Source organism: Bubalus bubalis, chromosome 22 (genome assembly GCF_019923935.1).
Source record: "Bubalus bubalis isolate 160015118507 breed Murrah chromosome 22, NDDB_SH_1, whole genome shotgun sequence".
In the NCBI taxonomy this organism is placed as follows: Eukaryota; Metazoa; Chordata; class Mammalia; order Artiodactyla; family Bovidae; genus Bubalus; species Bubalus bubalis.
Window position 1 is genome coordinate 15,468,131 of NC_059178.1, and position 27,139 is coordinate 15,495,269.

General features: G+C 41.7%; 1 protein-coding gene across 9 annotated transcripts in view; it reads left to right on the plus strand.

The window, feature by feature from the left end:
- Nucleotides 1–1,712: 1,712 nt before the first annotated feature.
- PIAS2 (protein inhibitor of activated STAT 2) overlaps nucleotides 1,713–27,139 on the plus strand; it is a 105,663-nt gene continuing 80,236 nt past the window's right edge. For 5 of the 9 annotated variants that reach the window (XM_006075274.4, XM_006075268.4, XM_006075269.4 and 2 more), the window contains exon 1: nucleotides 1,714–1,914. In XM_006075274.4, the coding sequence (XP_006075336.3) occupies nucleotides 1,891–1,914 (24 nt within the window). In that variant the 5' untranslated portion in view covers nucleotides 1,714–1,890. Of the gene's footprint in view, nucleotides 1,915–2,229; nucleotides 2,563–20,471; nucleotides 20,561–27,139 lie in introns of those variants that run through there. The other 4 variants (XM_006075273.4, XM_006075275.4, XM_006075270.4 and 1 more) reach the window with 3 other exon arrangements.

Genomic DNA, 27,139 nt, shown 5'->3' on the forward strand with positions numbered 1-27,139 from the left:
CCCTAAAGATCCTAGCCCACATAGGCCTTCACTTAAATGTCTGTTGAACAATGTTAAACTCTGAGGTGGAAATCAAGGCCTAAGATGAATAAGCCAAAATCAAAACTAAGTCAAACTGAGACCACAAAAATCAATGGTGGAAAGCCAGAATTCCACCAGTTTGACTTAGTTTTGACGGGGGAGCCTGGTGGGCTGCGGTCTATGGGGTCGCACAGAGTTGGACATGACTGAAGCTACTTAGCAGCAGCTAGTCTGATACTGTTCATTCTTTTACTCACTAAACAAATAGGAGGACAACAATTTTTCAGGCATCTGTCAGTTATTACAGTCTGCTGCTGCTAAGTCGCTTCAGTCGTGTCCGACTCTGTGCGACCCCATAGATGGCCGCCCACCAGGTTCCCCCGTGGGTTTAAAAACATTTTAAAGGAAAAAAAGGTAAACAATAATTATTTATATAATAATTACACAGAGACCTACACAATTACCATGTAAAAACATCAGGAGGGAAAGGTTCCGGTCCTATGAGCGGTCAGAGAGGGATCTGAAAGAAAATGGCGCCGGCAGCTCAGGTGGTAAAGAACCCGCCCACATTGCGCGAGACCAGAGCTCGATCCCTGAGTTGGGAAGATCCCTTGGCGGAGCCATGACAACCCACTCCAGTATTCTGGCCTGGAGCATCCCTATGGATAGAGGAGCCTGCGGGGCTACCGTCCATAGGGGTCGCAGAGTCGGACATGACTGAACGACTAAGAACAGCACAAGCGCCATGTGGGTTTAAGAGGTCTTTCTGAAAGAATGATACTTAAACTGAGATCTGAACGATGAGGAATTAGGTGAAAAGTCAGACTGGAAAACTATTTTTGGTCCAGGGGTCAACATTAGGTGTCTGAAATGGGCTTCATCCACCTCTTCAAGGAAATCTGAATCCCAGATTTGGTCCAGCGAATTTCTGACCAGCTTGACTCAGCACCTTGTCTCATCCTTGGTCAGCACTTCAAGGGTGAGGTGAAACTTCCTTCATCTCTGCCTCTGGCATTTCATCTTTCCCACCTATCTGATTTCCCTGACCCCTCTCTATCAGGGCACTTCTGGGCGCGCTCCTATTTCACTTCTCCAACTACCCTCCCCCAACTCGCTCAATTCTGCAATCCTTGACATTCAGTCGCCCTTCAAAGTCAGAAAGAACTAGCCATGTTAGCACTTTGAGGCAATTGGCAACCCAAAGAGGTCTTACCAACCCTGCACCATGAGATGGGAACAATAGTTTATCCAACATCCACGTTTAGGTTGTTCCGCCGCAACTAACCCAGGGGATGCCTTTATTTTGGGTGGACCTCTCTGTCCACAGCCACCGTGTAGAAGGGCCCCGTAAGAATTTTCCCGAAATGTTCCAGTCACGAGTCCCAGGCCACCTCCTCTTCTCCGTCACTCCCTTCGCCCAGGCCCTCCGGTAACGCTGCAGTCTCCACAGCGCTTCAGGAACTGGCGCCTGGCATCCACGCCGGGGACCGAGGGCAGAGAGCTGGACGGCGACCGGCCCGGCTTGGCCGGAAGGCGTGCGGGAAGGCGGGCAGGCCGCGGGAGAGGGCGGGGACCAGCGGGCGAGGACAGCGCGGCGCGGGGAGGGCCGGCGCGCGGGCGGAAGACGCGGGCGGAAGGCTGTGGGCTGGGTGGGCGGGGCCGCGCTCGCCGGGGGGCGGGGCTCCAGCGCTCATCACGTGACGGGCCCGGCGGCGGCAGCGGCGGCGGCGGCCGCGGCGTCTTTAGCGGCCCCCAGTGCAGGATGGTGCTGGAGGCGGCGGCGGCGGCCGTGGTGGCGGCGGCGTTGTTGGCGGCAGCGGGCGGGGGTGCTGTGGCGGCAGAGGCGGCGGCGCCCGCGGGTGGTATAAAATGGCGGATTTCGAGGAGTTGAGGGTAAGCGGGGGCGCGGGAGTGGAGAGCGGAGGCCGCGGGGGAGGGGAGGGGAGGGGAGGGGAGGGGAGGCGGGGAAACCGCAACGTCGCCGGCTGCCACCTTCTTGTTTCGCGGGGAGCGGTTGGCGGAGCCCGGAGCCCCGAGCCTGGCCGGCGTCCGAGCAGACGCCCGCGCGGCCGTGGGGGGAGCGCTCGGCAGCGGAGGACGCGCGGGCCGCGCAGGGGTGGCGGGCCCTGGGGCCCAGGGTGAGCCGACCCGTGGGGTCCGTCGGGGGTACGCACACCTGGCGCGAGGGGTCGCGGCCGCTCCCGCCAGGGGCTCGTGGGGACCCAACTTCCCTCATTTATTTTAAGGGATGAAGTCGGGAGTAGGGTTTGCTTTTCCACCTTCGCGAGGGGTGTACGTGTCTGGCGATTCCTTAGTCTCCGGGCCACTCACTTGAGTGGGAGGCTGTTTTCGGAAACGTGAAGTTGCTTTTAGAATTCTCTCTCTCCTTGGGGTGATGCTGCTGTTCAGGACGATCTGTCACGAGAAAGGCCCCTTCCTCCCACCAGTGCTCCTTGCACGTCTTGGAGAGGAGCGTCGTCTTTTGGGAATCCTGCCTTTCGTCATCGGCCTTAAACGTTGGTGTTTTTCTTAGTACTATGGGTAAGAACTCCGCAAACTCTGTGTTGTCATGAGAACAAGGTCATAACTTTATTGTTGATACGCTTGTATTGTAAAGTAGAGGTTTGAAATGGGCTGTGTTGCGGTTAGAATGGAAAATATATATATATATATATATTTTTTTTTTTTTCCCCGAAGCTGATAACCTTCAAAGCCCTGAGACAGAATTGTGATAAACGAGCCAGAATTTTTTTTTTTGTTATGGACTGTTGAGTTACTGACGGCATAAATAAGATTCTTAAGGAGGGAAATCTGATTAAAAAATAAATAGTCTTCAAAGAAGTGATGAATAGAAACTTTAAACTGCGATCAGTTTGCACAACATAGACATGTGTTGTTAGCGTTACTTTTTCAGAATAAGAAAGTGGAATCTGGCAAAAGATTCAGTGTGTATGTTTATTACGGAATTTGGGAGTGGGGTGTATTGGGGGAAGGGATGTTGGCGGGTTACCTGGCTGGTTTGGTGAACATCGGCAAAAGAACGTATTCATGGCTCTGATCTAAAGGTAAATTGTTTTGGTTTGAATAGTGCCTGCCATTTTCTCTCCAGCTGTTTCAAAAATTACTTAATTCCCAGTGAAAAGTATGTTAATACGTTTTATGCACTATGCTAGTTTATACAGAGAACCTGATACTAGGTAAAGGGTGTTCATATGGTTAAGTGTAAGGGTGAGTCTCAGCTGTAGAGCTAATAACACCTGTAGAGCTTTTGAAACAACAAGGCCTGAGCCTCATCTGTAAATTAATGCATTAGATGTAGAGTGGATTGAGGATACTGAAGTTTGTGGTTATTTGTATCTGCAATATTGTCTTAGTTTTTGTGTACTAATGGGTATATGTAACTTGTCCTCTTCTAAGCTTTTTTTGTTGTTGTTGTTGATGAAAACTTTCCCAAGACTTGTGTTAGACTTTTACAAATGTTGGTCACAGCTTAATAAAAAGTGGAGAATTTATTGGTGAAAGGCAAAAAGGGCTTCCCTGGTGGCTCAGTGGTAAAGAACCCATCTGCAGTGCAGGAGATGCGGGTTCTATCCTTGGGTCAGGAAGATCCCTTGGAGAAGGAAATGGCAGCCCACTCCAGTATTCTTGCCTGGGAAATCCCATGGACACAGGAGCCTGGCAGACTCCAGTCCACGGGATTGCAAAAGAGTAGGACATGGCTTATCAACTGAACAACAGTGGAGGGCAGAAAAGGCAGTCAGTGCTTATAGGTTGCAGTTGAACCAGAAACTGGAAAGTGGTTGAAAACCAAGATTTTTCTCTTTCTGTCTTTATCTCTCCTTACCTCCCTCCACTCTCGTCTCCAGCCCTCAGCCCTCTCTTCTCTCCCATTTTATTTTGTGGGTCATCTTCATCATTTTTTTTTTTCTGTAAATTAGTTGTCTTTGCTTCCTACACTTGCTAGAAGATGGCCCCTTCCCGACAGGTTGCCTTAGGAAACAGGAAAATTTTCAGAAGTGAGGAGGGTATGAGCTATGCAAACGCTGAGTTATCACCCCAGATTTTGCCATACTGCTTAATAGCATCGTTTGCACTTAAAGATGTGCTGTAGCTCTCCCGACTCCTCGTTGCAAACCTTGATGATGGTGGCAGATATCCATTATAATAAAGTGCTTATTATGTGCCTGGCTCTAGTTTCAGAACTTTACATTCATACTTATTTAAATAGTTCTCACAAAAAGTGAGGCCCAGAGTGGTTGAATAACCAGACGGAAGTCGCACAGCTTGATACTGGGAAGACCTGGGATTTTTAACTTAGGTCTAACTTCAGAGTCAGCGCTCCTAAGAGTCTAAGCTGTACTGCTCTGTCCAGTTTCCTTCAGGTCCATGGGGTGTCCCCTACCTGTCCTCCTGCACTCTGTGAACTAAATTGAATGCTAAACAATGATACCCTGCTTATATGACATAATATTGAGGGGAAAACCAGACAACTGGCTAAAAATCGAATTAGAAAGGAGGAAAAGAGGAAGACACATTAAGTGTTTTCTAAATGGTTTCTGAATCAGAGTGTATTCTGAATCAGAGTATATTCTGATGATCAGAGGGATAGTGAAGTAAATTCACGGATGGGGAAAAATCACAGGCATTGGTTTGTTGCCTAAATTCTTGGCTATAGAGGAAATGGCCAGCAGACCTGAATGTTGCATGTTTGGCTCATAATGCCGCTCAGAAGATTTCCTTTATCTTTGTCCATTATGACTCAGGGCCACTTCCTAGAAGCCCATGTCACAAGAGCAGGTCACTGCTGGCTAATGCTGGTGTCTCCTGTACAGAAGGTCCAGAATTTGGGGAAGGAATTTTGGGAATTTAGACCTCACTGTGCTTCAGTGACTCCTGTACCTTTGCTTTTCTTGGGGGAGGGGCGTCATTTGATGGGGCCACTCCTGTAGACCCTTAAGAGGCTGCCTGACAATTTCAGTTTTTGAGACTGCCTTGTGGGCCAGTACTAGAATTCTTGTCCAGTCATGGCAGAGTGTGGCATCCCTACATTTTGCCTCTTGCAGTTCAGAGGACCAGCAGAATACCAGCACACTCCCTTCAGTTCTTAGGGGAGAGAGGATCTGATTGGCTGAGCACTTAAGCCAGGAGATGAGGGTCACAGTGGGCTTCCCAGATGACTCAGTGGTAAAGAAGCCTGCCAATGCATGAGATGCCAGGTCAGTCCCTGGGTTGGAAGATCCCCTGGAGCAGGAAATGGCTACCCATTTCCAGTATTCTTGCCTGGCGAATCCCATGGACAGAGGTGCTTGGAGGGCTACGGTCTCTGTTCACAAGGAGTGAGACAGGACTGAGCAACTAAACAACAGCAACAAACAAAGATGATTACAATAATGCATCATGTGTTAGAAGCTTTCAAGGTGCTGTTGTTCAGTCGCTCAGTCGTGTCCGACTCTTTCAACCCCATGGACTGCAGCACGCCAGGCTTCCCTGTCCTTCACCATCTCCCAGAATTTGCTCAAATTCATGTCGGTGATGAATCGGTGATGCCATCTAGCCAGCCACTCCTCTGTCGTCCCCATCTCCTGCCTTCAGTCTTTCCCAGCAGCAAGGTCTTTTCCAGTGAGTTGGCTCTTTGCGTCACGTGGCCAAAATATTGGAGCTTCAGCTTCAGCATCAATCCTTCTAATGAATATTTAGGATTGATTTTCTTCAGAAATGACTAGTTTGATCTCCTTGCAGTCCAAGGGACTCTCGAGTCTTTTTCAACATCACAGTTCGAAAGCATCGGCACTCAGCCTTCTTTCTGGTCCAACTCTCACATCCATACGTGACTGTTGGAACAACTAGCTTTGACTGTATGGGCGTTGGTCAGCAAGGTAATAATGCCTCTGCGTTTTAATACACTATCTGGGTTTGTCACAGCTTTTCTTCCAAGGAGCAAGAGTCTTTTAATTTCATGGCTGCAGTCACCTTCTGCAGTGATTTTGGAGCCCAGGAAAATAAAGTCTGTCACTGTTTACATTATTTTCCCATCTATTTGCCATGATGTGATGGGACCGGATGCCATGATCTTCATTTTTTGAATGTTGAGTTTTAAGCCAGCTTTTTCACTCCTCTTTCACCTTCATGAAGAGGCACTTTGGTTCCTCTTTGTTTTCTGTCATAAGGGTGGTGTCATCTGCCTAGCTGAGGTTATTGATATTTCTTAATTCCAGCTTGTGCTTCATCCAGCCAGCATTTCGCATGATATACTCTGTATGTAAGTTAAATAAGCAGGGTGACAGTATACAGCCTTGATGTACTCCTTTCCCAATTTGGAACCAGTCTGTTCCATGTCTGGTTCTCACTGTTGCTTCTTGACCTGCATACTGGTTTCGCAGGAGGCAGTTAGGTGGTCTGGTATTACTATCTTTTAAGAATTTTCCACAATTTGTTGTGATCCACACAGTCAAAGACTTTAATATAGTCAATGAAGCAGACATAGATGTTCTTCTGGAATTCCCTTGCATTTCCCATGATCGATGGACGTTGTCAGTTTGATCTCTGGTTCCCCTGCTTTTTCTTAATCCAGCGTGAACATCTGGAAGTTCTCGGTTCACGTACTATTGAAGCCTAGCTTGGAGAATTTTGAGCATTACTTTGCTAGCATGTGAAATGAGTGAAATTGTGTGGTAGTTGGAACATTCTTTGATATCGCCGTTCTTTGGGATTGGAATGAACACTGACCTTTTCCAGTCCTGTGGCCACTGCTGAGTTTTCCTAATTTGCTGGCATAATGAGTGCAGCGCTTTCACAGCATCATCTTCTAGAATTTGAAATAGCTCAACTGGAATTCTGTCACCTCCACTAGCTTTGTTTGTAGTGATGCTTCGTAAGGCCCCCTTGACTTCACACTCCAGGATGTCTGGCTGTAGATGAGTGATCATACCATTGTGGTTATCTGGGTCATTAAGGTCAGTTCTGTGTATTTTTGCCATCTCTTCTTAATCTCTTCTGCTTCTGTTAGGTCCATACCATTTCTGTCCTTTATTGTACCCATCTTTGCATGAAATGTTCCCTTGGTATCTCTAGTTTTCTTGAAGAGATCTCTAGTCTTTCCCATTCTATTGTTTTCCTCTATTTCTATGCATTGATTGCTGAGGAAGGCTTACTTATCTTTCCTTGTTATTCTTTGGAACTCTGCATTTAGATGGGTACATTTTTCCTTTTTCCCTTTGCTTTTCGCTTTTCTTTTCTCAGCTATTTGTAAGGCCTCCTCAGACAAGCATTTTGCCTTTTTGCATTTCTTTTTTCTTGGGGATGGTTTTGATCACTGCCTCCTCTACAATATCACCAACTTCTGTCCATAGTTCTTCAGGCACTCTATCAGATCTGATCCCTTGAATCTATTTGTCACTTCCACTGTATAATCGTAAGGGATTTGATTTAGGTCATACCTGAATGGACTAGTGGTTTTCCCTACTTTCTTCAATTTAAGTCTGAATTTGGCAATAAGGAGTTCATGATCTGAGCCACAGTCTGCTCCTGATCTTGTTTTTGTTGACTGTATAGAGCTTCTCCATTTTTGGCTGCAAAGAATGTAATCAGTCTGATTTCGGTGTTGACCACCTGGTGATGTCCATGTGTAGAGTCTTCTCTTGTGTTGTTGGAAGACGGTGTTTGCTATGACCAGTGTGTTCTCTTGGCAGAACTCTGTTAACCTTTGCCCTTCATTTTGTACTCCAAGGCCAAACTTGCCTGTTAGACCAGGTATCTCCTGACTTCCTACTTTTGCATTCCATTCTCCTGTGATGAAAAGGATATCTTTTTTGAGTGTTAGTTCTAGGTCTTACAGGTCTGCATAGAACCATTCAAATTCAGCTTCTTTGGCACTAGTGGTTGGGGCATAGACTTGGATTACTGTGATGTTGAATGGTTAGGTCTTCATGCTATGCTATGCTGCTGCTAAGTCACCTCAGCCATGTCCGACTCTGTGCGACCCCATAGACGGCAGCCCACCAGGCTCCCCCGTCCCTGGGACTCTCCAGGCAAGAACACTGGAGTGGGTTGCCATTTCCTTCTCCAATGCATGAAGTGAAAAGTGAAAGTGAAGTCGCTCAGTCGTGTCCGACTCTCAGCGGCCCCATGGACCGCAGCCTAGCAGGCTCCTCCGTCCATGGGATTTTCCAGGCAAGAGTACTGGAGTGGGGTGCCATTGCCTTCTCCGTTAGGTCTTCATAGAACCTTTCAACTTCAGCTTCTTCGGCATTAGCGGTTGGGGCGTGGTCTTGGATTACTGTGATGTTGAATGGTTTGCTTTGGAAACGAACAGAGATCATTCTGTTGTTTTTGAGGTAGCACCCAAGTACTGCATCGTACTCTTTTGTTGACTAGGAGGGCTACTTCATTTCTTCTAAGGGATTTTTGACAACAGTAGTAGATACGGTCATCTGAATTAAAATTGCTGATTACAGTCCATTTTAGTTCACTGATTACTATAATATTATGTTCACTCTTGCCATCTCCTGTTGGACCACTTCCAGTTTGCCTTGCCAACAAAGGTCCATCTAGTCAAAGCTGTGGGTTTTCCCGTAGTCATGTACGAATTTGAGAGTTGGACTGTAAAGAAAGCTGAGTGCTGAAGATTGATGCTTTTGAACTGTGGTGTTGGAGAAGGCTCTTGAGAGTCTCTTGGACAGCAGGGAGATCCAATCAGTCCATCCTAAAGGAGATCATTCTTGAATATTCATTGGAAGGACTGATGGTGCAGCTGAAACTCCAATACTTTGGCCACCTGATGCAAAGAACTGACTCACTGGAAAAGACCCTGATTTTGGGAACGATTGAAGGCGGGAGGAGAAGGGGACGACCGAGGATGAGGTGGTTGGATGGCATCACCGACTCGATGGACATGAGTTTGAGTAAGCTCCTGGAGTTGGTGATGGACAGGGAAGACTGGCCTGCTGCAGTCCGTGGTGTTGCAAAGGGTCGTACGCTACTGAGCGACTGAACTGAACTGAACTGAGTTTACCTTGATCATTGACCTAGCATTCCAGGTTCCTATGCAATGTTGTTCTTTACAGCGCTGGACTTTCTTTTCACCACCAGACACAGCCACAACTGGGCGTTGTTTCCACTTTGGCTCAGCCTCTTCATTCCTTCTGGAGCTGTTTCTTTGCTCTTCTTCAGTTTACTGGGCACCTACTGATCTGGGGAGTTCATCTTTCAGTGTCCTACTATCTTTATGCCTTTTCATACTGTTCATGGGCTTCTCAAGGCAAGAATGCTGATGTAGTTTACCGTTCCCTTCTCCAGTGGACCGTGTATTGTCAGAACTCTCCATCGTGACCTTTCCACCTTGGGTGGCCCTGCGTGGCATGGCTCATAGTTTGATTGAGTTAGACAAGGCTGTGGTCCATGTGATCAGTTTGGTTAGTTTCCTGTGATTGTGGTTTTCATTCTGCCCTCTGATGGATGAGAATAAAAGGCTTGTGCAGGCTTCTGATGAAAGGGACTGGCTGTGGGGGGAAATTGGGTCTTGCTCTGGTGGGTAAGGCCATGCTCAGTAAACCTTTAATCCAATTTTCTGTTAATGGGTGGGGCTGTGTTCCCTCCCTGTAGTTTGGCCTGAGGCCAAACTATGGTAGGGATAATGGTGATAATGACCATCTCCTTCAAAAAGACCTATGCCAGCACACTGCGGCTCCCAGGACTGTTGTAGTCCGTGCCCCTGACCCCGCGGCAGGCCACTGTCGACCCACGACTCCTCCGGGAATCAACCCATGACTCCCGGACACCTGTGGGGAAGTCTGGCTCAGTCTTTTGTGGGGTCACTGCTCCTTTCTCCTGGGTCCTGGTGGGCATGAGGTTTTATTGTATCCTCCAGGAGTCTGTTTCCCAAGTCCTGTGGAAATTCTGTAATCAAATCCCACTGGCCTTCAAATTCAAATTCCCTGGGGGTTCTCAGTCCTTTTGCCCGAACCCCAGGCTAGGAAATCTGTTGTGGGCCCTAGAACTTTTGCAACAGCACGAGAAACTTCTTTGTTACGATTGTTCTCCAGTTTGTGGGTTGTCTGCTTGGCTTATCTGTGGCTGGTCTCATGGTGACCTCCTCCAGGAGGACTTCTGCCACTTGCCGCACCTCCCAGGTCTGCAGTCAGAGCCCCTGTCCCTGCGGCGGGTAGCTGCTGACCTGGGCTTCCACAGGAGACCCTCACACACTCAGAGGCAGGTCTGGCTCAGTCTCCTGTGTGTGTGTGGGGGGTCACTGCTCCTTTCCCTCCATTCTCCTGCGCACAGGGTTTTGTTTGCACCCTCCCAGCGTCTCTGGCGGGTCTGAGATTTGATTGTAAATGTGTCAGAGAAGGATTTATTCAGTTCAACTGTTGCTTGTTGAAAGTGTTTATGTTGTTAGGAGGTTGTGATTTATTAGGTTGGTGCAAAAGTAATTGTGGTTTTTCTTTGTTGAACTTTGACGTTTGATACTGGAATATGTTCTTGAATGTTGTGCTATACATCATTTTAATATGTATTTCTTGCTGTATTTTTTTTGCTAATGACTATTACTTGCTGTTTATTTTATATTTATTTAGACTATAGAAATAATGTTAGACAAAAAGCAAATTCGAACAGTTTTTGTTATTTGAATTCAAAATTGGTCATAAAGCATCAGAGGCAACTTGCAACATCAACAGCACACTGGGTCAGGCAACTCCCAGCAAGCGTACAGTGCGGTGCTTGTTCAGGAAGTTTGGCAAAGGAGAAGGGAGCCTTGAAAACGAGGAGGGCAGTGGCCGGTCGGCAGAAGTAGACAACGACCAACTGAGAGCAATCCTTGAAGCTGATCCTCCTACAAGTATGCAAGAAGTTGCTGAAGAACTCAGCATCGACCGCTCTATGGTCGTTCAGCATTTGAAGCAAATTGGAGAGGTGATGAAGCTCTGTTAGTGGGTGCTGCACGAGCTGACCGCAAATCAAAAAAAATCATCGTTTTGAAAAATGTTGTCATCTGTTATTCTACTAAAGAGTAATGAAAGGTTTCTCAGTTGGATTGTGACGTGCAATGACGAGTGAATTTTATACAACAACTGGCAGCCAACTTAGTGGATGAACCGAGAAGCTCCATAGCACTTCCTAAAGCCAAACTTACATCAAAAGAAGGTCAGGGTCACTGTCTGGGGGTCTGCTGCCTGTCTGATCCATTGCAGCTTTCTCAATCCCTGCAGAACCATTACATCTGAGAAGTATGCTCAGCAAATCAATGAGACGCACTGAAAACTGCAGCGCCTGCAGCCGGCGTTGGGCAACAGAACCGGCCCAGTTTCCACGACAGCGCCCAACTGCGCGTCGTAAAACCAACGTTTAAGAGTTGAACGGATTGGGCTATGAAGATTTGCCTTATCTGCCATATTCACCTGACTACCGCTTGCCAACCGACTACCCTTTTGTACGCTTGTTTTCTTCAAGCATCTCGACAACTTTTTGCAGGGAAAATGCTTCTGCAACCAGCAGGAGGCAGAAAATGCTTTCCAAGAGTTCGTTGAATCCTGGAGCATGGATATTTATGCTGCAGAAATAAACAAACTTATTTCTCATTGGCAAACATTGATTGTTGGTTGTGATGATTCCTATTTTGATTAATAAAGATGTATTTGAGCCTAATGACTTAAAATTCATGGTCCAAAACCGGAGCTACTTTTGTGCCACCCTAATAGTTTGTGAATTAACTACCTAGTTGTGAATTAATCTGGAACACGCTCAGGCAGTCTGGTGGCCTGGATCTTTGTCACCGCTGCTGTCCTGCTTTCTTCCTCCAGAATAGCCTCCAGGAGGCAAGCGCAGTGGTGGAGGAGAGGCAGGATAGTTGTCGTCTGAAGTCCTTCACCTCTTCAGCCAGAGCACCTTTTCTCCCCTTGTCTTCTCCAGTTGTGTAATTTCAGTACGCTACTGGTGCGCTCCCTAAAAAGGTCCCTGCTACGATTTAACCTGGTCAGCGTACTCTTCGCACTTCTCCCAAGGTTGCGGGTGGAGTGGGATCTACTGTAGTAACTTTTTTTTTAAGGTTGTCTTATGTATTCCTCATCCCCTTCCTTTTGTGCACTGAGAGTTATCTTTTGTGTGTCAGAGAATGAGAGTGAACGTGTTTGCAAGAATCTAGTGAAAGAGCCAGTGATTATAACTTAATAGATATTAGTATACCAGACACAGAAGGTCTACTCAGAGGCTTAACTTAAGGCTTAAGTAATTCTATAACAGAAGATGTTCTGCCTAAAAGACTTGAGTGTTTGGTTCCTTACTTGCCATCCTGGTACCTTTGGGTGCTGTTGGATACAGAGGGAGAATGGAAAGGGGAAGGAGGGTGTTGAGGTTAGAGGTCCTCATCCCTCCAAGTTCCCATCTATTGGGCCAAGAAGTAGACTAATACATACAATAGATGTAACAGAATCCACCATGTAACTCAAAGAGGTTACTAGTGGACACAACTCAATTTCCAGGAGGGCTTCCATTTGAGATCATGTTGATGAAAGCAGATTCAAAACCAGATATTTAATTTAAAGTGAAATAGATAATTTTTCATAGTAAACCAAGGTATTCTTAGCTGTAGTAGACCTTTTTGTGTGTGTGTGCTCCTTAGGTCAGCACCATCTCTCTGGTATACATGAATATTTAATCTGATGAAGGTGACATTTTTCTAACCATTAGATCCTCCAGATGTTTGTCTTTTGTCAACGTTTGTGCCTTTGTTTTCCTGAAATGGATCTTAGCTATTAAAGCATTTTTTTTTCTTGCACTGTAATTGTCCTACCGTAAAACCCAGCCGTTAGTGCTTGTGGTCAGTTTGCAAAGTTGTGCACCCATCACCACTATTGCGTTTCAGGACATTTTCGTCACCCCAAAGAAACCCATGTCACTGTCAGTCCCTTCCTGCGTTCTCCTTCTCCCAGCCCTCAGCATCTACTGGTCCACTTTGGCTCTATGGATTGGCCTATTCTGGACATTTCCTAGTAACACAGTGTCACATGTGGCCTTTCTTGGAAAGAATCATGTGATTTCTTTGACTTAACATATAATCTTTCCAGGTTTGTTATTGTAGCATGTATCAGTACTTCTTTCTTTTTTATGGTTGAATAATATTCTGTTGTATGAAATATACCACATTTTGTTTGTTCTTTCATGAGTTTATGTATATTTGGGTGATTTCCACATTTTGATTAGTGTGAGCATTCATCTCTAAGTGTATAAGTCCTGTGTGGACATAATGTTTTTGATTTTCTTGGATAGACACCTAAGAACGTAGTTGCTGGGTCATGTGGTAACTCTTAAGTTCTTAAGAAACTGTCCAACTCTTTTTCCAACTGCTACACCATTTTTCATTCCTACCAGAAATATATATGTTATGATTTCTCCACATACTTGACCTCATGGATGTGAAGTGGTATCTTGTGGTTTTGGTTCACATTTTCCTGGTGACTCGATGTTGAGCATGTTTTCATGTGCTTATTGGCTATCTGTATATCTTCTTTGGAAAAAAATCTATCCAAGCCTTTTGCCCGTTTTTTAAATTGGGTTATTTGATTTTTTTATTGTTGTTTATGTTCTTTATATATTTGAGGTATAAGTTCTTTGTCAGATAATATGGTTTTCAAGTATCTTTTTCCTTTTTGTGGACTGTACTTCATTTTCTTTGTTACATACTTTGAAGCACAGATGTTTTGAATTTTATCTGTTCTTTGTTGCTTGTGCTTTTGATGTCAAATCTAAGAAGGCATTGCCTTATGGAGTGTCAAAGATTTATTCCTGTTTTCATCTAGAGTTTATAGTTTTAATTTTTACATATAGATGGTTTATCCGTTTTGAGGTATTTTTTGTTTATGGTGTGAGGTGGAGATAAAATTTCCTTTGCATGTGGATATCCAGTTTTCCCAGGACGATTTGTTAAAAATTCTTTCCCTATTGAGTTGTCCTGATAGCTAGACTTTTTATTCAGGAATCTGAATTTAAGAAATTCACAATTGGAGTAAATGTGATATGAAATCAATTGGTGTCATAGTCTAAACTATCCTATATGAATGTTCATTTTGCATCCTCTAGTGGCATGCCAATTTCCCTAAATTTTTTTGAAACAAAGGTTTTTTTTTTAATGTGTGACTTCAGAGAATAATATTAACTTAACAGACATTTAGAGCTCTCCATATGATTATTCATATAAGTCAGTAAAAATCAGATCTAGATGAAGAGCTTTTTTTTTTTTTTTGATTGGGGATGCATAGATTTCAACTGTATGACCTTAGACATTATTTGACTTTTTTTCCCCCAGTTGGAAATGGTTTAATATTTTAAAATTTCTTATTTCTTTTTTTCATCTTTTTCTTTGATTCTTTTTTTAAATGAAAGGGCAGAAAATGTTTTTAAAAAAATTTCTTTCTTAAATCCTGATATTACTGCCTTTAATGAGGGTTCTCTTTAGGTTTTTTTTTAGGTTAATTCCAAAAGTCAAAAAAAAAAGCATATCTTTCTATGTCTTGACTTTTCTTTCAATTCTAAACAGTATCTGTTGCTTGACTCCCTAGTAGATAAGAAATTCAGGTCATTGTATTTTCTACCGGCCCCAGCACTTTGATTTCTAGGAGGTACAGTTTTGTTCCCTAATGCAGTTGATTATATTTTAAACTTTCTGTAATAGTTACATTTCTGTTTCTTTTGTTCTTTGCTTTTTAAAAAACTAATTGTAATCATGCTAATGAAGTTTGCATTTCTTTTAATTGCATTATTTTATTATTTTTACTGTTTTTGGCTAAGCTGGGTCCTCATTGCTGTGCACGAGCTTTCTCTCATTGCAGGGAGTGGGGCTACTCTTCTCATTGCAGTGCGGTGCCTGCTCTTCTCATTGCAGTGGCTTCTCGTGGATCACAGGCTCTTGAGCGTGGGCTTCAGTAGTAACAACATGTGGGTTCAGGACTTGGGGCATTCGGGCTTAGTTGTATGGAAACTTCCTGGACCAGGGATTGAACTGGTGTCCCCTGCATTGGTTGGAGGGTTCTTAACGACTGGACCACCAGGGAAGTCCCAGATTTCTGTTTTTTGACCCATCAGTTTAGACACTCTTTCATTTCCAGTCGTAGAGAGGATTTAACACCCACCGTTTTCCTTTTGTTCTCCCTGCTTCCACCCTTGTCATGTATGGATGTGAGAGTTGGACCATAAAGACAGCTGAGCACTGAAGAATTGGTGCTTTTGAACTGTGATGTTGGAGAAGACTGTTGAGAGTCCCTTGGACTGCAAGGAGATCCAACCAGTCCATCCTAGGGGAGATCAGTCCTGAGTGTTCATTGGAAGGACTGATGTTGAAGCTGAAACTCCAATACTTCGGCCACCTGATGCGAAGAACCAACTCATTAGAAAAGATCCTGATGCTGGGAAAGATTGAAGGTGGGAGGAGAAGGGGACCATAGAGGATAAGGTGGTTGGATGGCATCACTGACTCAATAGACACGAGTTTGAGCGAGCTCCGGGAGATGGTGAAGGACAGGGAAGCCTGGTGTGCTGCAGTCTATGGGGTCACAAAGAGTTGGGCATGACTGTGTGACTGTACAACAGCTACCCTTCTTTCCCATTCTAGCCTTCATTTTCTATTACGTTGTCAAGATTTGTAACTTTTATATTATGGCTTATAACTTTTCTAAACTTCTCTGTGCTTCTACAGAAAGATTCTACAAATTGAATACTAATAACCAGCCTTGTGATTTGTGTGCAGATATAAGTAAGTAGTTATTGTAGAACCGAGTAGTGTGGAGCTTCTGTGTTGTTAAACCTGGGCTCCTTAAATTAGTAATATTACAACACCTGGCTTGATTGTGGATCGCTCCTGGAAATCACTGTTAAAACTTTAATATTGCAACCTGTTTTCATCCTGTAACCATTCAACTTTTCTTGAAGATGGGTTTTCTGGAGCTCTCAGCCTTTTATAATTTGGGCAGTTTGCTTTCTAGAGCTGCTTTCTAGATCTAGATCTTGCTTTCTGCATCTGTTATCCTGAGATTACATTGCACTCCTGGGTTTGGTTTGTTGTTTGCATCTCATGTCTTTCTCTTTTTTAAACTCCTTTTTTATTTTACTGGAATATAATCTTGAATAGTTGTTTTATTTTTTAAATTTTGTTGAAGTATAGTTGGTTTGTAATGTGTTAGCTTCTGCTCTACAGCAAGTGACTCGGTCACCTGTTTATATTTTCATGTTCTTTTCCATTCGGGTTTGTCAGAGGATGTTGAACATAGTTCCTGTGCTGACTGTTTGTCCATGCTGTATATGCTGCTGAGCCCAGTATCCCAATCCCTGTCCCCGACCCAAGTAGTTGTTTTAGAAACGATATGCAGGTGATAAACTTTCTGATTTTTTTGAACATTTAAAAAATGACTTGCTTTCGTTCCTAGTGGAAAATTTAGATACAGAATTGTTAAGTTGGTAATACAGTTTTTCCTTCTGATCTTTGAAAGCTTTGCTTTTGGAATTTAAAACACCCAGTATTGCTGATGAGATCTGTTGCAAATCTGATGGTTATCCTTTTGTGGAAGCCTTGTTTACAGTCTTTATGGTTATCTCCTTATCTTTGGCTTGTGAACTGTGTTTAGTTGTGGGCCTTTTTCATTCCTTCTGGTGGAACCTTTTCAGTGGTAAGGCTTTTCAGGTCTGGGGAATTATTTTTTGTTTTTTTGATAATTTCTTTCCTCTTTTCTCTGAGACTCTTGACAGGTAAATGCTAGATTTCCTAAGTTGACATTTTATTTGTTTACATTCTGGAAGATTTCCTTGACTTGTCTTAGAACTTGTCCATAAAATTTATTTTAGTGATTATATTTTTGATTTAGAAGAGCTTTATCCTATTTTTCTTTCTGCTCCCTCTTTATTTTTTAAAATAGCAATCTGTCCTTGATTTATGGGGGAAAAATATCTTGAACTCTCTTAGGATTCTAATTCCTTTAAAAAAGTCCTCTTGATTGTTTTCTGAATTGATAATGGGGAATATTCCCTGGTGGCTCAGATGGTAAAGCATCTGCCTACAATGTGGGAGACCCAGGTTCAGTCCCTGGGTTGGGAAGACCTTCTAGAGAAGGAAATTGCAACCCACTCCAGTACTCCTGCCTGGAAAATCCCATGGATGGAGGAGCCTGGTAAGCTGTAGTCCATGGGGCCACAAAGAGTCAGACAGGACTGAGTGACTTCACTTTCATCAGTGATGTATGTATTGGTGTGTATCATGCTAATTAATAAACTTAAATATTTAAATTATTTAATAGATTCAAAAGATTGTTTATACCAGGGAATGAATGAATGAATGAATGAAGTCGCTCAGTCGTGTCTGACACTTTGCGACCCCATGGACTGTAGCCAGCCAGGCTCCTCTGTCCATGGGATTTACCAGGCAAGAGTACTGGAGTAGGTTGCCATTTCCTTCTCCGGGGGATCTTCCCAACCCAGGGATCGAACCTAGGTCTCCCGCATTGCAGGCAGACGCTTTACTGTCTGAGCAACCAGGGAAGGTCTTATACCAGGTAAGGTATAGGTAAATAAACATTCATGTGCACACCATCCTAGTTAAGAAATAGTTCATTAGATCAGCAGGGTGCCCTTCTCTGATTACATCCACATTATATAGATATAAAATTATATATATATAAATCACAAATTTTATATATGCATATTTTTTATAATTTGTGTGTTTTAAAATTTAATACAAATTGAATAATGCTGTATGTATTTGGGATGTTTTGGTTTATCATTGTTTTTGAGTTTCCATTGTGTAAATGTAAATACTAGTTTATTGTTTCTTGTTGGAAAAATTTCCTTTTTCCCCCTCCTATAGCAGGCGCCTAAATCTCTCTTCTATATGTCTGAAATCCAAAAAGCTCTGAAAATGTGTGCGTGCACACACACACACACAAGTAACTTACTTTGTGAACAAAGTTAACTTGCATTGATACGATGCTATTTGTAATCTTTGTCGATCTCATTTAATGTGAATATTTAATACTATATGTTTTACTGTAGAAATTCTAGGAGTAGCATTGCATTGCTGGGAATTAAAGATACTTGCATCTTCAACAATACTGGATAATACTAGGTTATTTTCTAAAGAGGATTGTATCAGTATTTACTTCCTCCAGTAATGTAGAGGTTTTCATTACTTAGCACTTTTATCAAACTTCAGAAGTTTTTGCTGGGGAGTATAAAATATCACCTTTTAGTTTTCAATTTTTTGATTTTTGCTAATGAGTTTGAGCATCTCTTACTGTGCTGATTAACATGTTCTTCCCTCATCTGAGATTCTATTCATGTCTTTTGCCCATGTTTGTACTAGGTTTTTTTAATATATATATTTTTATTGGGGTATAGTTGCTTTACAGTGTTGTGTTAGTTTCTGCTGTACAGCGATATGAATCGGCTCTGGGTACACATAGATTCCTCCCTCTTCAGCCTCCCTCCCTCTCCCCCATCCCACCCCTCTAAGTTGTCACAGACACAGGATTGAGTTCCTTGTTTTAAGCAACTTCCTACAAGTTATGTGTTTTACACATGGCAGTGTATATGCTTCAGCGCCGCTTTCTCAGTCTGTCCCGCCCTCTCCTTCCTCTGCTGTGTCCACAGGTCCGTTGTCTACATCGGTAACGTGTATTTTTCAACGCTCTCAGTTCATCACACCCTCTCCTTTCCAGACTGTGTCCACAAGTCTGTTCTATACGTCTGTGTCTCTGTTTCTGCCCTGCAAATAGGTTTATCAGTACTGTTTTTTCTAGGTCCTGTATATATGCATTGATACACAGTATTTGTTTTTCTCCTTCTGACTTTCTTCATTCTGTATAATAGGCTCAAGGTTCATCCACATCAGTTCAGCTGACTCAAATTCGTTCCCTTTTATGGCTCAGTTTTTTAAAAAAATTTCCTCCTGATTTGTAGTAGTTCCACGATTGAATCTATCTATACTTTCTAGACTAGTTTCTTAGTCTGACAGCACCATCACATAGTTTTAATTACTGTAACTTTTTAACAGCTCCCATAAAAACAGACTTCTGCTATAGGGCATATGTAAGTAAGCAGAGCACAGCAAGAAATAGAACATGACTGGCGTCCATTCCCGTGAGTCGTTTCCCAGTGACTAACCTCCTCTTCCTCAGAAGATACCTCCTGGCCAGACTTGAACATCTTACACTAGTTTTGCTTGTTTTTTGAATCTTATTTAAATGGACCTGTATAGTGTAGTGTATATTTTTTGTGCCTCATTTTTTCTTCTGTTTTGTTTGCGAGATTCCTCTGTATTGTTGTATGCAGTTGTAGTTTTTTGTTAATTTCCTTCTGCTAGCAAAGTAATAGAGTTCCGGTTGCTTCTTGTCCTTTCTCATCCATCCTTTGAATTTTAGACATTTTGGTGGATGTTCAGTGGTTTTCATTTGAATTCCATAATGATTAACGATGTTAAGCCCTTTTTAATACACTTACTGGTCTTTTGTGAGGTGGCTTGCTAAGTCTTTTTCCATTTTTGTATTGGGCTATCTGTCTTTTTCATACTGATTTGTAGGAGTTTATTAACGTATCCCAGATACCAGGGCTTGTATGTTGTATTTTGCAAATATCTTCTCAGTTTTCCCAGCCCTATAAGTATATTCAAAGTTCTGTGTGATTTCTTAACTTCTCCATTGCCCCCTTTCCTTTGGCAGGTATCTCCAGGGGAAAAGAGGCATCAAATATTAGATTCCATATTCTAGGCTTCCCTTCTTTCCACAATCTTGGCCTTCCAGGTTCTTACTGCCTTTGTTGTGCTTCTTGCCTTCCAACAATTTATTTTTTCTTAAATTATGTTCAGTTTTAAAGTTTTCAGAGTTGGTGTGAAACCATCTAGTTAGTCATTGAGGGACACAGAAGTAGGCCAAGTCCTTCTGCCTTGTAGCTCCTCAAGAAACTTCTTGGTGGTTTGCTCCTCCATATAATTTTAGGATCAGTTTTTAAAGTTCTGTAGATACCTGCACAGCTGTTGGGGTTTTGATGGGAAATGCATTGAATTTGTAAACCAATTTGAAGGGAACTGACATTTTGTTATTGTTTCTTAAGCATGAACATGGCAATATTCATTCACTTAGGTCTTTTACAATCTAATTCAATAAAGTTTTAATAATTTTCTTCTAATAGTTTCAAAAAACGATTGCAAGTATTTTGTTAGATTTATTTCTAGGTACCTTATTTTTGTGTCAAATCAGTAACGGTATCTTTAAAGATTATATTTTCTACCTTGCTGGTGTAAAGAAGTACAATTTGACTTTGTATAACGGACTTGGTATTGTTCTAATTGTGATAAATTGTATATAGAATTCTTTTGGATTTTCTGCGTAGACAGATCTGTGAATAATGACCTCTTTGTTTCCTCCTTTCCAATTCTTATGCTTTTTTTTTTCTTCTTTTTCTTGTCTTAATGTGCTGGCTAGGATCTCCAGTACAATGTTGAATAGAAGCGGTGATGGGGGCATCCTGATCTTGTTCCTGATTTTAAAGGGAATGCTTTCAGAGTTTCACAGTTAAGTATGATGCTTGCTGTAGGTTTATTGTAGATAATCTTTTCAGGTTAAGGATGTTCCTTCCTATTGCTAGTTTGCTAATTGAAAAGAAAAATGAATGGATGTTGAATTTTATCAAAAACTTTTTCTGCCTCTTTTGAAAGGGTCTTATGTTTTTCTTCTGTTAACCTATTAACGTGATGAAATACACTGATTTGTTTTCTAATATTTAAACCAAATTTGTGTTTCGAATATTAAGTCAACCCTGGTTTGTCCCTTTTTTCCATTATTGGACTCAGTTTGAATATAGTTAATGTACGATTTTGGCTTTAATAATGAGTAATATTTCTTTATAATTAAGAAACTATATATACTTTTCCTTTTTCTTTTGGAGGAGTTTATGTGAGATTAGAAAGATTTGTTTCTTGAGTGTTTGGTAGAACTTCCTTGTAGAATTGGGACACATCTTAATCACTGACTCAATTGCTTTGGTTACAGGATTGCTCATATTTTCAATTTTCAAACTGATTTTGGTAGGTTATACTTTAATAGAAAGTTGTCCATTTCATCCACATTCTTGAGTTTATGGCAATAAATTGTTAGTTTCTTATTTTGTAGTTAATGTCCTTTTAATCTTTTTTTTAGTGCTGCCTTTTTCTTGCTTAGTTTTAAAAGCTAAAAATGCCAATTTTTTTCAAAAAAACCTTTTCAAATAATCAAATTTCTGTCTTTTATATGCTCTGTAACATATCCTTTCCCTACTTAATTTCTGTTATTTCTGTTTCTTTTCTTTATACTTCCTTTGGGTTTATTTCTATTTTTCTAATTTCTTAAGTTGGATGACTTGCTTATTAATTTTCAGCATTTTAATAGACATTTAAGATCATGAATAGCTATGTATTTGCTTTCCCTGAATCACACAAGGGATGAATTCTTAATTTATGAGTTCTTTAAAAGTTTTATTTCCGGAGGACTTCCCTGGTGGTCCTGTGGCTAAGACTCCAAGCTCCCAATGCAGAGGGCCTTGGGTCTCTCCCTGGTCGGGTAACTAGATCCTGCATGCCCCAAGTAAAGATCCCATGTCCTGCAGCTAAGACTTGGTGCAAATAAATAAATAAAAATATTTTAAAAGTTATATTTCTAAACATGCTGGCATTCTTTTAGTTAATTTGGTTATTGATTTGTGTTGTGGCTAGGCAGTGTGATCTATGTGGATACAGTCCTTGGAAATCTGTTGAGACTTTTTGTATTTGGAGAGTTTTTTTGTATTTGAAAAGAGTGTATTTTCTAGTTGTTGGTGAAAAATTTTATATGTGTCTAGTATTAGACTTGTTAATTCTATTGTTAGAATCTTATATCTTTGTTTTTTAAGAGTAGATGTTATTCTTCTGCTAGAATTATTTTTTCAATTTTTTTTGTAGTTTATATCAGCTTTTTAAAAGACATTTTAAAATTGTTATTAGTACATGAAAATTTGAATTTATCATATTGCTGTTGAAACTTTTACTCTCTGTAGTTCCTCTTTATATCTAATAATGCTTTTTCAGTTACATACTGTTGTTTGATATTAACATACCTATTATTTATTTATTTGTTTATTTTTAGGCCAGCTGATCCTGCCTGATTTTTAAAATTTCCCCTCCCCCTACATTTTTGTGTACTTTTATTTTAGTTTTATCTCTTATGAATGTCATGGTATTGAATTAAAAAATTAATCTGCTGTAATAATGTTGGTCTTTGTACTTTAAATTTTTTATTAAGATAATTGTTAATTCGTTGACAATTGTCAGAAGGAACACAGAGGTAACAGAGACATCTGTGTCCTCTTTATCCAGGTACCCCGTTGATAATGCCTTGCTAAACTGTAGTACAAAAGCACAGGCAGGCATTGACATTGACACAAGGTACAGACCGTTTCCATCACCACAAGCATCCCTCATATTACTGTTTTTATAGCCACACCTATTTCCTTTCCATCCCCTTAATCTCTAGTTCCTTTGCCTTTCCATACAAATTTTAGAATAACCTCTTGTGTATCTATAAAACGCTTTGGTGAGACTCGGGTAGGAATTGTCTTAAATCTGTGACTTGACATAGGGAAAATCGATTTTGTTGTTTTGTTCCTTGTTCCAGTGCACAAGGAATCCATTTATTTAGCACTTTTTAGACTTCTTTCCGGAGAAGGCAATGGCACCCCACTCCAGTACTCTCGCCTGGAAAATCCCATGGACGGAGCCTGGTAGGCTGCAGTCCATGGGGTCGCTAAGAGTCGGACACGACTGAGCAACTTCACTTTCACTTTTCTCTCTCACACATTGGACAAGGAAATGGCAACCCACTCCAGTGTTCTTGCCTGGAGAATCCCAGGGACAGCGGAGCCTAGGGGGCTGCCGTCTGTGGGGTCTCACAGAGTCGGACACGACTGAAGCAACTTAGCAGCAGACTTCTTTGATTAGTGTTTTGTAGTTTACAACATACAAGACCTGTATGTGTTTTGTTATATTTTTGACTATACATATTTTCATTTTCTTTGGAGTGATTATAAATAGTATTGTGTGTTTTACTTGTTTCCACATGTTCTTTGTTAGTATATAGAGGTGTGATTGTATTTGTGTGTTGGCTTTTGTATTCTGTGACCTTGCTGGACTCAATTATTAATTCTCTCTCTCTTTTAACAGTTAAAACTTTTTTTATTTGTTCGGCTGCATCAAGTCTTAGCAGTGGTGGGGATCTTTCGCAGTGGTGCACAGGCTCTCTAGTTGTAGCACATGTGGGCTCAGCAGCTGTAACATGTGGGCTTGGTTGCTCCATGTCATGTGGGATCTTAGTTCCCTGACCAGGTATCGAACTCGTGTCCCCTGCATTGTAGGGTGGATTCTTTTTTTTTTTTAAACTTTACAATATTGTATTGGTTTTGCCAAATATCGAAATGAATCTGCCACAGGTATACATGTGTTCCCCATCCTGAACCCTCCTCCCTCCTCCCTCCCCATACCATCCCTCTGGGTTGTCCTAGTGCACCAGCCCCAAGCATCCAGTATCGTGCATCAAACCTGGACTGGCGACTCGTTTCATACATGATAGTATACATGTTTCAATGCCATCCTCCCAAATCTTCCCACCCTCTCTCTCTCCCACAGAGTCCATAAGACTGTTCTATACATCAGTGTCTCTTTTGCTGTCTCGTATACAGGGTTATTGTTACCATCTTTCTAAATTCCATATATATGTGTTAGTATACTGTATTGGTGTTTTTCTTTCTAGTTTACTTCACTCTGTATAATAGGCTCCAGTTTCATCCATCTCATTAGAACTGATTCAAATGAATTCTTTTTAATGGCTGAGTAATACTCCATAGTGTATATGTACCACAGCTTTCTTATCCATTCATCTGCTGATGGGCATTCTTAACCACTGGAACCACGAGAGAAATCCCCAGTTATTAATTCTAGTAATTGTTTTGCATACTCCTTGGGATCTGCCAGTACAGGCAGTTTTATTTTTTTCTTTGAATCGCTGTGTCTTTTCTTTTGTTGGTCTCATTCCACTAGCTAGAACTTCCAGCACATCCTTGCCTCATTCCCAGTCTTAGGGAGAAGCATTCATTTTTTTCCACCATGAGCTATAGTTTTTTTTGTAGGTGCTTTTTGTCAAGGTGTGGTGGTTCTCCTGTATTCTTTTCTGAGAGTTTTTATCATGAGTGGTTGTTGAATTTGTCACATGCTTTTTTCTTCATTGATACACACACACACATATATGTATAATCATGTGATTTTACTTAAGCTGTTAGTATGGTGTACTTCTGTGATTTCAGACATTGAGCTGACTGTTTATTCCTGGAATAAACACTTTACTTGGTCTTAGTATTCTTTTTATATATTGCTGAAATCTGTTTGCTAATACTTGAAGATTTTAGCATCTACAGTTGTGAAGGATGTTGGTTTTATTTTCATTTTTTGTATTGATTTTGTTTGGTTTTGGTATCAGTCTATTATTAGCTTCAGTCTATTATTAGCTTCATAAAATAAATTTGGGAATCTCTGATATTGTTTTCCAGAAGAAATTATGTAGAATTGGTACTGATTCTTATTAAAATGTTGAGTAGAATTCTCTGGTAAAATGATCTGGGTGTGGTAATTTTTTTTCTAATTTTTTTTTTAAATTAAGAGCTAAATTTCCTAATTAGATGGAGTAGTCAAATTATCTATTTCATATTGGGTGAATTTTGGTAGTTTGTATTTTTCAAGGAATTGATCCATTTCAACTCAGTTGACAAATTCATGTGTGTAGAGTTGTTCTTAGTATTCCCATATTTTTGATGCTGTGATTTCTGTAGTGATATCCCTTAATGGCTATTTTAATTGGGAAGTATTTCATTTTCATTTGTTGGGATTATTGATATATTTGTATTTATTTCTACACCTTCAGTTTGAGCACCTTTCTTTTTCTGCGTTTTGTTTCCTCATCTGTTTCCTTGCTGTCTTTTTTTTCTCTTTTTCATGTTTCTCCATTTTACTAGTTGTGAAATACATATTTTTTTTTGCTTTCTCACAAACTCTTGGAGTTTTCTCTTGAAACTTTATATATAAATCTAAAATTACTGTATTTTTCTTCCTTTGCTGTAGAATGTTTTAAACTGCTTACCACCTCTACCAACTTTCAGGCATGCCATCTTGCCCAGCACTTTTGTCTTTTCTTAGCCTCACATATTTCATAGTATAATTTTATCCAGTAAATGTTTGTTTAGGTTACTTCCCTCCCTCCCCGGGTTTGTCAGTTTCTTTGCTTATTCTGCTTTCATAATACGCATTCCTTTAGATTACTCTGGTTCAGCCATGGTGGGCTTTTACTTTCTGTTCAACGTGTTGCTGCTGCTGCTAAGTCACTTCAGTTGTGTCCGACTCTGTGCGACCCCACACACGGCAGCTCACCAGGCTCCCCCATCCCTGGGATTCTCCAGGCAGGAACACTGGAGTGGGTTGCCATTTCCTTCTCCAATGCATGAAAATGATGTATCTGTTTTTAATATGCTGTCTACGTTTGTCATAGCTTTTCTTCCAAGGAGTATGCTGCTTTTAATTTTGTGGCTGCACTCACCGTCCATAGTGACTTTGGAGTTCAGGAAAATAAAGTTTGTCACTGTTTCTATTGTTTCCCATCTATTTGCCATGAAGTGATTGATGGGAGTGGATGCCATGATCTTAGTGTTTTGAATGTTGAGTCTTAAGCCAGCTTTTTCAGTCTCCTCTTTAACCTTCATCAAGAGGCTCTTTAGTTTCTCTTTGCTTTCTGCCATAAGGGTGGGTTGTAAGCAGCGGAGACAACTCACAGCATCAGCAGTGCATTTGACCCAGGAACTGCTAGCGAACATATGATGCAGTGATGATTCCGCAAGTTTCGCAAAGGAAACGAGAGCCTTGAAGTTGAGGAGGGCAGTGGCTGGCCATTAGAAGTTGACAGTGACCAACTGAGAGCAGTCCTCAAAGCTGATCCTCTTAACAGCTACGCAGGAAGTTGCCGAAGAACTCAGCATCGACCATTCTCTGGTTGTTCAGCACTTGAAGCAAGCTGGAAAGGTGAAAAAACTCATTAAGTGGGCGCTTTGTGGGCTGACCACAAATCAGAAAAAGTCATCATCTTGAAGCGTCATCTTCTCTTATCCTACTCAACAACAACGAACCATTTCTCGATTGGACTGTGACGTGCAATGGAAAGTGGATTTTGTACAACAACTGGTGATGTCCAGCTCAGTGGTTGGACCAAGAAGAAGCTCCAAAGCATTTCCTGAAGCCAAACTTGTACCAAAAAAAGGTCCTGGTCACTGTCTGGTGGTCTGCTGCCAGTCTGATCCTCTAGAGCTTTCTGAATCCCAGTGAAACCATTACATCTGAGAAGTGTGCTCAGCGAATTGTTGAAATGTGCCGAAAACTGCAGCTCCTGCAGCCGGCGTTGGTCAAGAGATTGGGCCCATTCTTCCCCATGGCAGTGCACAACCAACATTTCAGAACTTGAATGAACTGGGGACCAAGTTTTGCCTCATTCACCGTATTCACCTGCCCTCTCCGATCGACTATCACGTCTTCAAGCATCTCGACCACTTTTTGCAGGCAAAATGTTTGCACAACCAGCAGGAGGCAGAACATGGCTTCCAAGAGAGCGTCCAATTCTGAAGCAGGGTTTTTTTGCTAGGAGAATAAACAGACATTTCTTGTAGGCAAAATGTGTTGATTGTAACAATTCCTATTTTGATTAATAAAGATGTGTTTGAGCCTAGTTATAATGATTTGAAATTCATAGTCCAAACCAATTTACTTTTGTATCAACCAGAGATCAAATTGCCAACATCTGCTGGATCATGGAAAAACCAAGAGGTTCCAGAAAAACATCTATATCTGCTTTATTGACTATGCCAACGCCTTTGACTGTGTGGATCTTAATAAACTGTGGAAAATTCTGAAAGAGATGGGAATACCAGAACACCTGACCTGCCTCTTCAGAAATCTGTATGCAGGTCAGAAAGCAACAGTTAGAACTGGACATGGAACAACAGACTGGTTCCAAATAGGAAAAGGAGTACATCAAGGCTGTATATTGTCACC